Here is a 14745-nt window from a genome sequence, read left to right on the forward strand (position 1 = left end):
AATATCTGTGCTGATAATGGCAACAACACTTTCTGTATCTGCAGTCACTGCCAGTATCTTAAAGATAATTGGAGTTATTTCTCAGGGAGACGGAGCGAAAGATTAAAAGACAATCAGCCAGTGGTGAGAACCAACAGCCGACAGGGGTTACCAACGAGGTTCACCCTCCAAAATCGCTTGAAATACAGAGAGAGCTGCAGTGATTTCCATACGGATAAATAGGATTTGATCACATTTGTATTCTAGAGGAGACCCAGAATGTGGAGAATAGTGGGATAGAGGAGTTGGAAAAGGGTTTGTTCTAGGTTAAAAGGGTTAGGTGAGGTGAAAAAGAAGTAAGCAGTGAACTAGCACAGGGCTGCGGTGGGGAAGAAGCCAATATCAAGTCAAACTAAATGTGATGAAGTAGTTTCTGCAAACAGAAGAACAAAAAACAGTTGTCGTGATTTATTTTGTTTCATTTCTGCTTGTGTGTAGACTTTGAAAGCACAGTTCTCAAAGTCGCTGTGATAACTTTTGTACCTCCTCAGCTCTCAGGTCATGTGGAGTCCCACAAGACTCAGTTCTTGGTCCCATTTTATTCAGTCTGTGCCTGCTACCCATTGGCTGTATTAAACATAACTTTGATGCAGTAATTTCTACCATCACAATAGGTGTAGTCCAGGTGCAATTTTGGTTTCAGTCCCCAAAAAGAAAGGAGCAGTGTTTTCTTGTATATATTTTTACAGAAACGTTCATGTGGGGGAGAAACCATGATGTCCCTCCCTTTCCCCAAAGAAATAGTTATGTTGTGCAGGCATCCACTGCCTTTTCAGATCCTTTACTTAAGTTAAAGTATCAATACATTAATGTAAAAATACTCCATTCACAAACCTTCCTAAATATATAAGATGTAGGAATCTGCATTAAAAAGTCTAAAACAACTAGACCTTTGTTATATATTTTATTGAGTTGTGTACTGAAATTAGACTCGACTTAATCTGAATTACACTTTCAAACATGACCTCATCTGTGGACATTTGTGCCTGAGTCACATCAGATAGATTTTCATCAGCAATGAAAACTTGACGGTGGGATCATTTGTGTTTATTAGCTTTGCTTGCATAAGTGTTTATTCAACTCAAACAGCCAGATTACTTTACTGTTCATCAGCTGTAAACTAGTGAGCACTGGCGCACATTGAAGGTGTGTGTGTTTGAATCAGCGATCACCAAAGACTGCTCTCTCTCTTCCTTTCCCCAGTCCTTTCTGAAATGCTGCTTGTTTAGTAAAGTGCATCCCACCCCAGATCCAGTCGGGAGTCAACATTACAGGACGTTAACACCCGACAATGGAGGTCCCCTCCACAGATCACTGGTGCAGTCAGGATTATAAACAGGAGTGAAGATAAATCCATTATTCCCAAAAGTTAAAAAGTCATCTCTGAGCTCTCCTCCCGTCAGTAAAAGGCTCCTGGTGTTTATTCCTCCAGAAGGTCTAGCTCTCCTACAGAGCTGGCCTACTCTGGGCAGCTGCTCCACGACATTCAGCAAACAGCTTTTGTAACATTTAAATAGAGAGACCCCTTGGGATAGAAATGATATATTGTGTGTTTAAGTAACTGTTATCAGCAGAATGTAGGTAAATGAAAAGTGAGCAGTAACTACAGCTGTTAGATAAATGTAATATAGTGAAAAATATAGTAAATTCCTTAAAACATATTTAAGTGGAAGTGTAAAGTAGCATGAATTAAAAATGTTCAGGTACAGTACAAGTCCCTCAAAACTGTACAGTACTTGAGTAAAGGTACTTATTTACTGGTCACCACTGGAGGCCCCTTAAGGATCGTCAAGTCATAACAGATATCTTTCCAATCACTAACAGTGAAAGAGACAATAGAGACACGGCAGGATAAAAGAAAGCAGGTGTGACAGGAAAGTAAATTATATCACCTCAGAGAGTGAGCGTGCACGTGTGACATCTGAGTGTGTGTGAACGTACGTGTACTGTGAAGTCTCAGTGAGGCTCTGCTGGAGTTATCTAGGTCATAGTGGATGCATTTTTAATTGTACTTAGTGAGCTACAATAGCACTGGCACATAAAAAGCTGAAGATTGCAGCTAATCTCATCTTATAATAAACAGTGCAGCAGCACTTCTTTGTTTCTTCCTGTTGTAAATGGGATTTATACAAATAATTGCAAAATAATCCTCTAGGCTCTAATTGTACAGCACTTCACTCACATACACACACATGGATATGCATGCATCTTTTACAGGCTAAAGCTTGTTACATCGTGGACCACTGGGGAAGGAAGCTACTGTGCTGTCCCATCTCTCCCACACACACAAAAACACACAAGGCCACTGGAGTTGTTTTAGCTGCGTCTTATGCGTCTTAGACCACCGGGTCCCAAAGAAGCCTACGTCAAGACATTTCTATGGGCTGTGTGAGATTATGAACATTTTGTGCTTACCTGTGGGAGACAGGGACTGTGGAAGGGCAATGCTTCATGCCCTCCCACTGCAATTCAGGAACAGACAAATTGCTTGTGGCTATAGGGGAAGCTTAACACTTATACCACAGATGAATGAAGCTATTTGGATGCAGTTTTATCACACATCTCCTGGTAACTGCAGTTGCCGTCATAAAGCTGCTAGATAAGAACAGAATGTAGTCTTCACATGCAGCTACAGCACTACAGCAGAAAGAAGAAGGCTCTGACCACATACATTATCAAATCAGATGTCAGGTCAATCAGATTGCCAGACATAGAGCCACACTGCTAACGTAGCTATGTTGTTTTGGAGAAGAAATTCAAATTCAATATTTATTTTTTTCCACAAGTGAATAAACAAGCTGTTCTCAGAGGAAAATAAGGTCCCAGAACACTGTTTGAAGCTAGAAAGGTGGCAGGGTCCGCCACATATAAATGAAGTAAAGCAACCTAAAGCAAAGTAACCTAATTTCTCCTCAGGGATTATTAAAGTTATCCATCAGTATGAAATGTGTTTATTCACTTTATTCAGTCATTAAAATGAAGACAGTTTGTTTATTTACTTTGTTTAGGCATAAAAAAGTCAGTCATTGAAGATCTTTCTCTTCTCATTTAACTTTCTTCCCCAAAACTACATAATGCACCTTTAAACGCAACAAATTAACCACGTATCCTCCTCTTTGTTTGCGACGGACATTTAGAAAAACAATCAACCTGTCATTTACACACAGCTAATGTGCATTAGCAAATCAAGGTTCATTTATGTGTCAACACAGGTTTGTACAATGAAATGCTGAAAAAAATGTCTTATGGTGGAGTGTTGAGGATGAGTTGAGGAGTCTCAGCCTGAGGAAAGAAGCTGCTCTGTAGTCTGGTGGTACGGCAGCAGATACTTCTGTATCTGTTGTCAGACAGCAGCAGGGTGAACACCTGCTGCTGGGGTGGGTGTTGTCTTTTCTTTTGGGCTCTGTACAGACATCTCAGGTTTAATGACCTGCTGTAGAGCCTTTCTGTCCTGGGCCGTGCATGAAACATGCCAGTTTGTGATGTTTCCAGTCCGAAGTCGAAAGTTGGACGAAAACTTGACAGAGGAATCTGACCTCAGTCGTTAAGAAGTACAGCCTTTATTGTGCTTTTTTAACCAGGTTCTCTATGGTGTTGATTCACAAGTAGGAAATGTATTCTACCTTGATCACGTTTTTATGTTTTCAATTTAACATGGAAAAATGTATACTAAGTGTATTTACAAAGTCAGATACGGCCGTTAGTGTCCGCTCCTGGCTACCAAAAGCAAAGGATGTACTTGGTCAGGATCAGAGAAAGATCCTGGTCCTAGATAATTATTGAATAAGTTGATGCTGACTTGAAGCTTGACACCGGACGCGGCAAACATAATCCAAGCAGTAATTCTCTGAAATGTTTTTGGCAAAGGACAGTAGAGATTTATAAATGTATTTTGGATTGAAAATGAGAAATGTCAGCCAATGAAGACAAATAAAGGCAATTAAAAAGTTTTGTTATTTGGCATGGAACGTTAGACACGTTCATAATTATCTTATCTGCTTGTAACAAACACAGTGACTATCGCTAATATTAATATGTCGGTACAAAACTGACTCCCTCTCTCTCCCTCTGCAGTCTTTGTTGCTGATTCGTCAGGAGATGGTGGTTTCCCAGAAGAAGCTTGGCGAGTTCTGCGAGGCTCTGAAGCAGTATCTGAAGAATGTGTCCACTCAGAGAGACTGCTTTCAGTAAGTCTCACTACTGCTCCACATTTCCATATCTGCTCTGCTGCCGCTGCAGTGTGCAGCACCATAACCGTAATCATTTTAAATATTTAATGTGCTCCATTTTCAGTGTCAGGACCTCGCTGTTTTTCTCACTTTATTAAGTCCTTCCTCAAATATTCTCTCCTCTGGTCTTGGAGTGTGTCAGTATCTTTTAGGTGTTAATGCACACACACATGCACACACACACATGCACACAAACACAGAAACAAACTTTTTCAGTTAAGCTTTGAGTGAGTGTTTCATCATTATCTTTACAAAATCAAAACAAAATGCTGTAACTCCCAGGTGCTTTAAATCAGTGAGATATTATATCATTGTGCGTATCTGTTGTGTAGATTATTGTGCCTGTAATATAGTTTGATATAGACATGCTGTACCTATTACACACCTCCTGGGCCTCCCTCTCTGAGCCTCAGGGTGCTGTGAAACACTCTAATATCCAGAGAGATTTCTCCAAATCCCAGACTCAATATGCTGTATGCACAGTCCACAGTCACACTCTGCATATGCCCTTGGCTGGACTTAAGGTTCTGGCTCCACTGTATTAGTTTCTCCCACCAGTATCTGCAGTCTGTAATTTGGGATAAAGGGACTGCAGAAGGGGTAGACAGACAGAGGTATAATACTTGACAACTTCACAGATTGCACAGAAAGCATAGTGCATTTACGTATAGTGATGTTCAATGCTTCTGGTATAAAGTGAGACGCAAAGACCTCATTCATTTTTAAACCTGGGTGAACTAGGAACACAAAATTGACACTGACATCTCTTTTTTAGTTGGTAAGGCTAATGTGTTAGCGAACAGTTGCCTATTCACTCATCCAGCAGACATACAGCAACACGATCATTTATTTTAAGTTGAATTTCTGGCCACCTAAAGAGCGTTGAGTCATATGTCCACGCTTTTTTGTTCTCAACCGTCTCCTGAATGAAATATCTGTCTCTTTAGCTTCTAAACGCTCCACTACCTTCAACAGCTAGTTGCTGATTTTGTCTGCTATATGCTGGGCAACTAACAGCTGTTTGAGTCTGAAAATGACACTGAGGTTTGTTAGACTGAACCAATACAGTAAAGTTGCAGGCTGTTAAACCAAGAAGATTAGCCTAAAATACTTGTATACCCCATACACCTAAGAGAAGCTACAGAGTAGTAGTACAAGTATTCACTGGATCCTTTGTTAATCTAAAGATATTGATTACAGCAGTTTTAAAGTTGAGCACTGGCACTGCTGTGGCAGATAAGACAATTATTTAGTTATTTTTAAAGCAACAATATGTAACTTTCTGGAGAAAGATAGTTGATTGTTGAGTCTCATCCCCAGGTCGTCCAATACTGCAGCCCTGAGTTGCTGGCCCGGGTCCGTTGCCAAACCAAAGCCTCAGTGTTTGACGACCTGGGGATGAAACTCAACAATCAACTAGCTTTCTCCAGAATCTACATGTTGTTGCTTTAACGCTGTTTGCATGAAAAAAGAACTGCCAAGTCTCTACAAATAGACCTAAAAAAATAAGTAGAGAATTAAAATAAATGATTCATTAAGTGTTCGCTCGCTGACTGGAACACATCTTAGTCATGTCTGGTGATTTATGTGTTATCAAGATAAGACATCAGCCTGAATATACATGTACCTGGAAGACTGCTGTATAGTCATTTACCTTTCTTAAACTATCATGAAAAGGAAGAACCAAACAATCTGAGACAACTTTATTTATTGACCTGAGGACGTCTGAGGTGATGGACAGAAGAAGATTTACAGCCGAGGCGGTGAATGCCCCTCAGAGTCCAATAAGATCGCTCGTAAAAGTAAAAAGATATTGCACTGTCGTAAATCTGTCTGGAGCAGCACGTTGTCAGAAACTGTAGAGGTGGGAGACGTTGTTTTTGCGGCGTTACTGAGCTCTAACTTTAGGCTCTCGTAATCTGAGCTGGAGGCACGATGGAAGCTGTCAAACACTGAAAAAAGAATGTTCTGGTCTGGTGAAACCACACTGAGCATTTTTGGCAATCGTATCAAACAGTTTGGGGTAATCCAAACATCACACAGCAGAAACACACCATTCACACCATGTAGCCTGTCAGTGGCATCATCGTGCTGTGGGGATGTTTCTTTTGCAGCAGACTCTTAAATCCTGTGGGAAAGGTCTTTGCGAAAGCTGTGCAGTTTCAAAGAAGAACGGAGATAAGTGCGGTGTGCAGATGTGCAAAGCTCAGATAAGCTTACAGTATCCACATGAAGTCATGGCTGTAACTGCTGCCAAAGTTGCTTCTACTGAATGTTAAGCAAACGTATGCAATTACTTTCTGATTGGATGGGGAGAACCATAAAAGGTCAACGTCTAATGATGAGAATGTTTTCTTGTAGCTACACAAGTTAAAGACTGAAAACAGCAAAAGAATAAACCCATTTTTTTATGTTTGCACCCATTTCATTCCATTTTAGTTCACCACATTTTATGATCAGCATATTTTGTGATAAAATGTTGCCCCGGGGGGAGCGTCTGTTTCACAGCAAATCATGTCCTATAATCATTTGGATGGAAGAAGTTTGAAAGTGGAACAAGGCAAAGGTTTTGGAGTCAGAGCAAGTTGTTGTTTATCTTTTTGCTTATGTAGTGCTGTAGAGCCCCAGGGGCACACTATTCTGGAACAGTTGGTCACATGCAATCAAAGCCCTGCAGTCAACTGTGCCTCTTACCCGGCCGTCAAGGGACAGGCTATGCTAGGAAACTTGAAATTGCACGTCCCGACCTTTGAAACTCTGTTATAAACCTCTTTTGCTGCTGTGAAAGTTCAACTGGCACCTTGATTTACTGACGCTGATCCCAGCACTGTTTTTCAAGCACATTTATCTCTACTATAAAAGCATTGGATGTATTGAGACAGCATCAATTTTCAAAGCCAGATATATCAAGTTAAATATAAACCATATCACTGCCGGTACTGACACAACCATATAGATATGTGCGGCTCTAATGGAGTATGGAGTATTGGTCGGTTAGTTGATGGGTCCAACACTTTGTCCCAGACTGAAATGTCCTAACAACTGCTGGATGGACGGCCACACATTTTGATAGTAGATGAATTGTTATAACTTTGGCCATCCTTTACCTTTCCTCTAGTGCCACTTCTAGGTCAAAATTATAATGTTGTTCTCTTGACTGCTGTAGGTGTGTGTCAGGGCCTGTGTGCTTTGTGCTAATGTTAGCCACAAAACACTCAGTGGCTGTGTGCATGTTAGTATTGGGAAAATGTTGCTGCAATTTCTGTTATTCTCTAGCTCGCTAATAGCTGTACCAATACATCTGCCTAGCCTTGTGGAAGATTCCAGTCATGTGCCCTGAGAGCAGGTAGACAGACAGATAGACAGACAGGTCCTGTCCAAAGCATGGCTGTGTCAAAGTACAGCCTCACAGAGTGAGTCTTTGTCTTGCTTTCTTAATTTTTCGTGTTTTGTGGTAAGTGGTGAAGTTGAAACAAGACAAATCAGATTTTAAATGAAGACAACATGGTGGAATTCTTGATTTGCTCCCTTACAAATTTGCTCAGTCTGTGGAGAGTTTGTCATTTGTCATCCGTCCATTTTCAACCATTTTCTCTGATTAAAAAAACTTTCAAGGATTTTTTAGGTATGTGACAAATTTAACAGCAATGTTCCTGAAGATAAAAGCCTTTCTTAAGTAAGACACACACACACAAACACACACACACACACACACACACACACACACACACACACCTGTAGACAAAATATATGAAATGATTCAGCTTAATAAATTGCAGGTGGCCTTCAGTTGAAGCACTACAGTCATGCTAATGAGGCTCTTACTTTTGTGTTTGTTTTTTATCATTTTTCAGCTTTTCCACTGGCTTGTTGGTACCTTTGTTACTCCCTTACTTTATCAGTAACTACGGTGGCAGCACAATGCTTATATGAAGCTGAAGTAAATAATGCATGAGATGAGAGACGCTTTGTTGATGGAAGAAGCCTGCTCATTACCTCTGAGCAGATTTTCCTGTGTGCTGTCTCCTTCTTTCTCTCCTTTGTGTCCCTGGGTTTCCTTCCTTTTCTTTCCTCTTTTAATCTTGCACAAACAATCTGTAATACTCTATAAAGTTTATGTAGTCTCTGCCTACCCTACTCATTATCTTTTGGGGTGTATGTGTGATTACCTGCACAAACACTTTATTATACCCTCTAGCAGAGCTCACACATTTAATTTAATGCCCTGTAAAATGTTAAGCGGGTAGCGGCAGCCTGTCCCCCCAGTGCCCTCCTCAGGTTCAGGGAAGAACTGCTTGTTAGACTGTGTATACATTGTTCAGGTACAGTGATCACATCAAGACTTTAGATCACACAGAAATACAAGAAAGTCTTTCATTTTCAAAACATAGAGGATTAGTTGTATATTGGTGTTTGATATTAGATGAATAAAAAAGACATTCAAATTGATTCCTTATAATGAAATGTCAGTTTGGTAATGGTTCATATTATTGCCCTTACAATAAGTGTTAATAAGTAATAAGGCCCTTTTAAGATGCTTATTAACATTAAAGATAGTGGAATAAAAATGTTTATAGTTGAGTTATAAGCACCTATAAGAAATGACTTAGCAGTTTATAGAACAAAGCCTTATGAGTCTCTTATGACTGGTGAGCAATACAAATACATATTAAGTCTAACTTACTTACCTATATAGGTAATTATGAGTATTAGGTCATTTTTATGTTGTTGTATTAAGATTAATAAATTCTGTATTATGCACTTATTAACAGTTAACTTTGCTTTTTGCAGCTACTGGATCTAAAGCTAGAACGGCCATATTAAGGATATGGTTACGTTTTCAAAATGGCACATCTGTATACACTTTTATTTCATGTCGCTCTATATGACATTGGAGCAGTTGTCACAGCCCCATCATCTTGCCATGCCGTGCCTCTTAGCCAAATTCAACAACTGCTACAAATTGTAGCCTGCTAGCTCCTTTAAGGCAGAGCAACAACACAGCCAAAGCAATCCTGAACAAACTCACTAAAGGCTGTTTCTATAAATAAACACACTGTCCACAGACTCCTAACTAACCCCTCCTTTCATTTTACTTAACAAGGCCACACTACTACCACCCTAGCCAGCTAATTATCTGGGTTTGGTTGTTAATAGTCCAGCCAGTCTGATCACCCTGCTGCCATCTGACAAAAGATACAGAAGTACCTGCTGCCGTACCACCAGACTATAAAGCAACTTAATTCCTCAGGCTGTGAGACTCCTATCCTCCACACGCCACCATGTTTTCTTTCTTGTGTAGCATGGAGGTACCTTTGAGCTTTTAATAGCAGGAGCTGTCTGAGAGTCAGAGTTATCTCAGCAGCTTTTAATCCTAAAGACAATCATATCAGTGATTGATTATTACTGTCTGTTGGGGATAATCTTGTTAGGTGAATAAAAATGTGTGTCTACATTTAGCCGCTATAATAAAGTACACTAAAGTAGTGCCATGACTGTAAATAGTGTAGGTGATAGTCTGGGCTGGATTTAATAATCCTGTTGACATAAAATATTACTTATGTCCTGAGATCTTTGATGGAACTCAAGATCCACCTGCTTTACTTTATACAGACTATGTGAAATATTTTACCAGAGAAACACAAAAGGAGATGTGAATTTAAATTTAAACCAGATTAAGAATACATCAATGTGAAAGAGGCAAAACACAATCCACATGAAAGGAGATTTCTTTTTTTGTTGTTGTGATTTTAGAAAGGTCTGTGCTGGCACCGGGAAAATTGCTTCGAAAATTGAAACGAAAATTGTGTTTGTGATAAGAGGTACCCTGAGCAGGCGTTAATGCAAGTGTAATTTCATGCCGAAACAAGTGCCAGAATTGCTCTGCAGCGCCTCATCTGCATAAACACAACCTCAGCTGCTCCGCTTCTCTCACTTGGCTGCGTTCAGAGACAGAGAATGACAAAAACGGCCAGGTGCAGCTAATGGACTTGAGTCAGATGCAAATGGGATCACACTGCGTTTGTCCTGCTGTCCGCTTTTTACTGGCACTAAACCTGAGGTCTGGTGTCATGTCAAACACCAACTGGGGACTTTTAATAGAGCTTAATTAGTTCACATCTCATTTTCCTATCATATGTTTCAACTTATTTAAAAACAGCGAAAATGGGAAGGACTTACGAAATGGCAACTTTCACCCACTTCTGCAGCTCCCCCTCGCTCCACTGAGAGTTTCTACAGGCCGCAACTTTACAATTTCTGTTCATTCTCATCAGCGTAATATCAAGATGCAGCATGCAACACGCTGTTTTCAATGGAAAAGCTAAAAAAAACAGTACATTACCTGCCTCGCACCAAGTGCCACATTAACAAAGTTAGCACCTAGCTAACGGACAAGATCTTTTCCCCTAACAGAACGAATACAGACCTAAAAAGAGAGTGAATATTGGATTAACATTTGTTAGGTGAACACAAACAATACTCTGTTCAACTCAATGTGTAAGTAGTAATGCTTAGTTCACATCTTGTTGCTCTGGAGATTAACTGAAATCCATTAATCAGGTTTAATGATGTGGGGAACATGTTGTCCCTACCAAGTCTTCAAATTTTGCAGCTTGGTCAGTGACCTTAAGTTTCAAACTGTGACGCTTTACCTAACCCTGTAGTGTCAGTTTTGCACGTGAAGGGCTCCAAGTTTAGGACTTTAGACTTTCAAAATGAAGCGTGCTGACAAACGCTTTGCACTGCACATGTTATGACTTTTGGACTGTTATCAACGTTGTCAAGTGGTCACGGTTTGGTTTGGCTTGGTTTGGTTAGGTTAGGTTAGGTTGAGGCAAAATGAAAACTACTTTGTTACAGCATACTTTGGGTAAAAATAATTAAGTGACATATATATATATATATATATATATATACATATATACATATATATATATATATATATATATATATATATATATATATATATGTAACGTAACATAACTCAGGCAATGTAATGGCAGTCACGTAATGTCACTCACGTAACATTAAATGTTAAAAACAAATTACTCTCCGTCACAAATGGGACCAGAAGCCCAGTCTCTGGAGGGAAAGTCCTGTGACTGACCCATCCAACCACCCCCTGCACCTCTGACTCTGATCTACCCAGTCTTTATACTACTGCACTGGAGGGGTGCTTCAAGACGTGGCGCTGCAGGGGTACCTACAGTGTCAAACTAAGAAGTGTTGGGCCACCTACGAGGCTGCAGTGTCCAACACCTTGGCAGCGAGAACGTGCCGGAATATCCACGTCCATGTGAGCACCAACTAACTCTTAAGCACCATTTTTCTGCAGCCTGCAACCAAAATACTCGTGCTGACGAGCTGCAGTCCCCTTCGGGCTGTTTAACCTTTGTCAAATAGACATCTAAAGCCAAATAACAGACTTTCTCATGACAGTGCTTCCAGTTCACTACTGCAGTGCTTAAATGCAGCACTTGCTGTGAAAACTGAGTGAGTGAGTGATTTCCAGCACCTTGTTGAACCCAGACTTAAACACATTCACGCTGCACCAGAGGGAATACAGAGCTCTTGTTCATTACTGCAAAGTGTAGCCCCCATAAAGTGCCTCAAAGAATCGGCCAGTAACATCCAGCTCTGGCCGTTCACACTGACCTGGTCATACATTGTTCCACTGTATTATTGCTCATTTCATTTTTATGGGGGGGATGCAATTTCCCAGCCCTCATCTCGTTGTTAAGTGATGTGACATCAATATTGTACACACCATCTTCTTTTTCCTGACAGCCTGACTATTGTTGTGTGTGTGTGTCTTTTTCATTTCGATCATATGTCTCTAATGTGCTCCTGTCATGAGTATCGCCTCTTTACATCCGCTCCATCCTCAAACTTTCTCTTTGACTCCCTTTCCTGCTCCATCTAATCCAGCTTTTCCCTCCTCCCCCATCACTTATGCCATCAATCTGTTGTATACATGCGTGCCTCCCTCCTCTCTCCTCCATTTTCCATTTACCATTCTGTCATAATTCTCACTTTCTCTACCCTTCACTTTCAACGCCACCTACCCTCCTCTATTATCCACTCATTCCTATTCTCCTCTGTCCCCGCTCCAGTGTGACTGCAGTGCGCCTGCCTGACGGTTTATCCTTTGTCGTCTACGAGTTCTGGGATGGAGAGGAGGAGTGGAAGAGGTGAGTTTTCAATCACACATGGCTTTATGTACTTAAAATAATAATATTCAATCTAAAGCCTAAGCTTCTGGCAAATATCTGTCACTCACGCTTGTATTAAAAGGCTGATTTCCTGTGACTGGTGTGAACAAGCTTCTGAAACAGCCTCAATGCAGTCAAAGTCACAATCTTGCTGTGACAAGGAACAGGCAGGATGAAGCACCTGTAAATGCTGAGGAAGGCCTATTGCTGCAGAATCTCTCATTTCCAATGCTGATCCACTCTAAAAGTATTAACAGTCATTACTGGGTGTGGACATTCATTTTGTTTCTGAAAATGCCTTCGAGTCAGCACTCTGACTCCTCTGAAAAGTTTTTTGGAGCTGAGCAGGCCGTTCCTTCCTGCCATTGTTTTCATTGATTGGTGATTGGCCAAATAAAGAGAGCGCTCGCGTCTCTTCCATTACTGCCACGAGCCCGTTGGATAAATTCCTCCATCCACATTTAATTAGCATACTCCAGCCATTCGCTCACTCCAGAGCTGCAGGAGCACTTGAGTTGCGTCAGGTCATCATGATTTAGTGATGGTGCTGGTGCTGGGTGCGAGGAGAGGCTGCTGATGTAGCTGCCTTCTGATCTGAGTTTCTGCTCCACTGCTCACAGCATCTCTCCGCCATTAATATTTCAGCTCTTACAGTAAAGGCCGGGGGCTGTGCTAAGCGGTTGCAGGCTATGTGTGCTCACGTGCGTCTGTGAGTGGCTGAGCAGATGTGTGTGCTCGTGTGAATACAGTATGTCTTATGTGTGCAGCTGTCTGTGTGTGTGTGTGTGTGCGCGCGCTCACTCACACTCTCCCTTCTGATTCCAGGCACCTCCAGTCGGCCCCTAACAAAGCCTTTCAGCATGTGAAGGTGGATACACTGTGCCAGCCAGAGGCCATGTCCTCTGTCGCCGTGCCAGGTCAGTGGTGAAATTCTACAGAGTCCAGCTGGAGAATGAATGAGGACTATTGTTCTGTCAACAAATAAAGAAGGAGTGAAAAAATGCTGAATTAAAGTGCATGGATTGTAAACACATAAACTTACTGAGGTACTTTAGTTAAATGTACTGCGAGGAACTTTTGACTGGCTATGAAACAGTCTCAGTTTAATACTGATGCCTCTATATGATCTACATAAAAACATGTCTTTTTAATCCCAGTCCTGGGATTGACAGGGCAGTGTCATTTGTACTTGTAGTGAAGTATAACTGTTCCATAAACACCTTTTAAATGTAAAAGATATCAGCCAACTCAAATCTGAAATCATATTTGCTCAGCGATGTCTCACCATCACATTCCCCCAGAGCGCAGCGGAGAGGGCCGGACAGTTCGATAATGAAATGATCATCTTCAGTTGTAGAAATCCATGATTACATCAGATATCATCAGAGAATGAAAACTGTACACATAAAACATAAGCACCTTTTTAGTTTTCATTGAGCCTAGTTGAGTAGTTGTTGTGTAAAATGGCTGCAGTGAACACCACCAACTGTGCTGTCATGGCTGCCACACACACACACACACACACACACACACACACACACACTCTCTCTCTCTCGCTCTCTCTCTCTCTCCAGTCAGCTCACCCTGTACATCTTCACAACCAGTGGATTGTGTGAATTAAGAGCCCATGAAAGTAAAGTCAGCTACAGCTCTCACACAGTCGTTACACTCCATATCCTCACTTTGCCAATGATATGGAGTGTAACGGAGTGCATCATCCTGCTAATAATAATGCAGGCTGCATTCAGCGTAACTAAACTTCAATAAATGAATGAATTGTGTTCACGTATCAAACTTCCACTTCAAATGATATCCTAGGCTGGGGGATAACACTGAGTCAGTCTGATCGCTGTACACATAAATCTACTTGTTGGCCGTACGTCAGGTTTAATAAATCTGAATATTTTTTGGCGCACGCTATGTTCGCAGTGTTATATAAATGAGACCCCAGGACTGAAAACATTGAGCTAGAATATTGGCTATTTCTGTATAATTATTATGGTTATTCTTTCCGACCTATCTGGGTTGGATAAGTCATAAAATTCTTCATTAACAAAAAAAATTAAATTAACTGATTTTTATGGAGGTGTACTGAGGATAAATTGAGCAGTCTGCTCTGTACTCTACATTGTCTCATCTGCTTTTGCCCAAAGAATCAAGAAAAAGTGAGAAATTCCTTGTTATAGCTTTACAGTGTTGAGCTGCTTTACTTTAATACATTTGTGTTACTTTATACTTTTTCCACTACATTTATTCGATAACAT

The 14745-nt window shown here is 40.8% G+C and overlaps 1 protein-coding gene across 2 annotated transcripts in view; it reads left to right on the top strand.

The window, feature by feature from the left end:
* necab2 (N-terminal EF-hand calcium binding protein 2) overlaps positions 1-14745 on the top strand; it is a 144296-nt gene that overhangs the window by 121526 nt on the left and 8025 nt on the right. For both annotated transcript variants that reach the window (XM_084364882.1, XM_084364883.1), the window contains 3 exons: positions 4114-4226; positions 12383-12460; positions 13307-13398. In XM_084364882.1, coding sequence (XP_084221008.1) covers positions 4114-4226; positions 12383-12460; positions 13307-13398 — 283 coding nt within the window. The remainder of the gene's footprint in view (positions 1-4113; positions 4227-12382; positions 12461-13306; positions 13399-14745) is intronic.

The sequence above is a fragment of the Pagrus pagrus genome, assembly GCF_965226575.1.
Source record: "Pagrus pagrus genome assembly, chromosome: 10".
Classification (NCBI taxonomy): Eukaryota; Metazoa; Chordata; class Actinopteri; order Spariformes; family Sparidae; genus Pagrus; species Pagrus pagrus.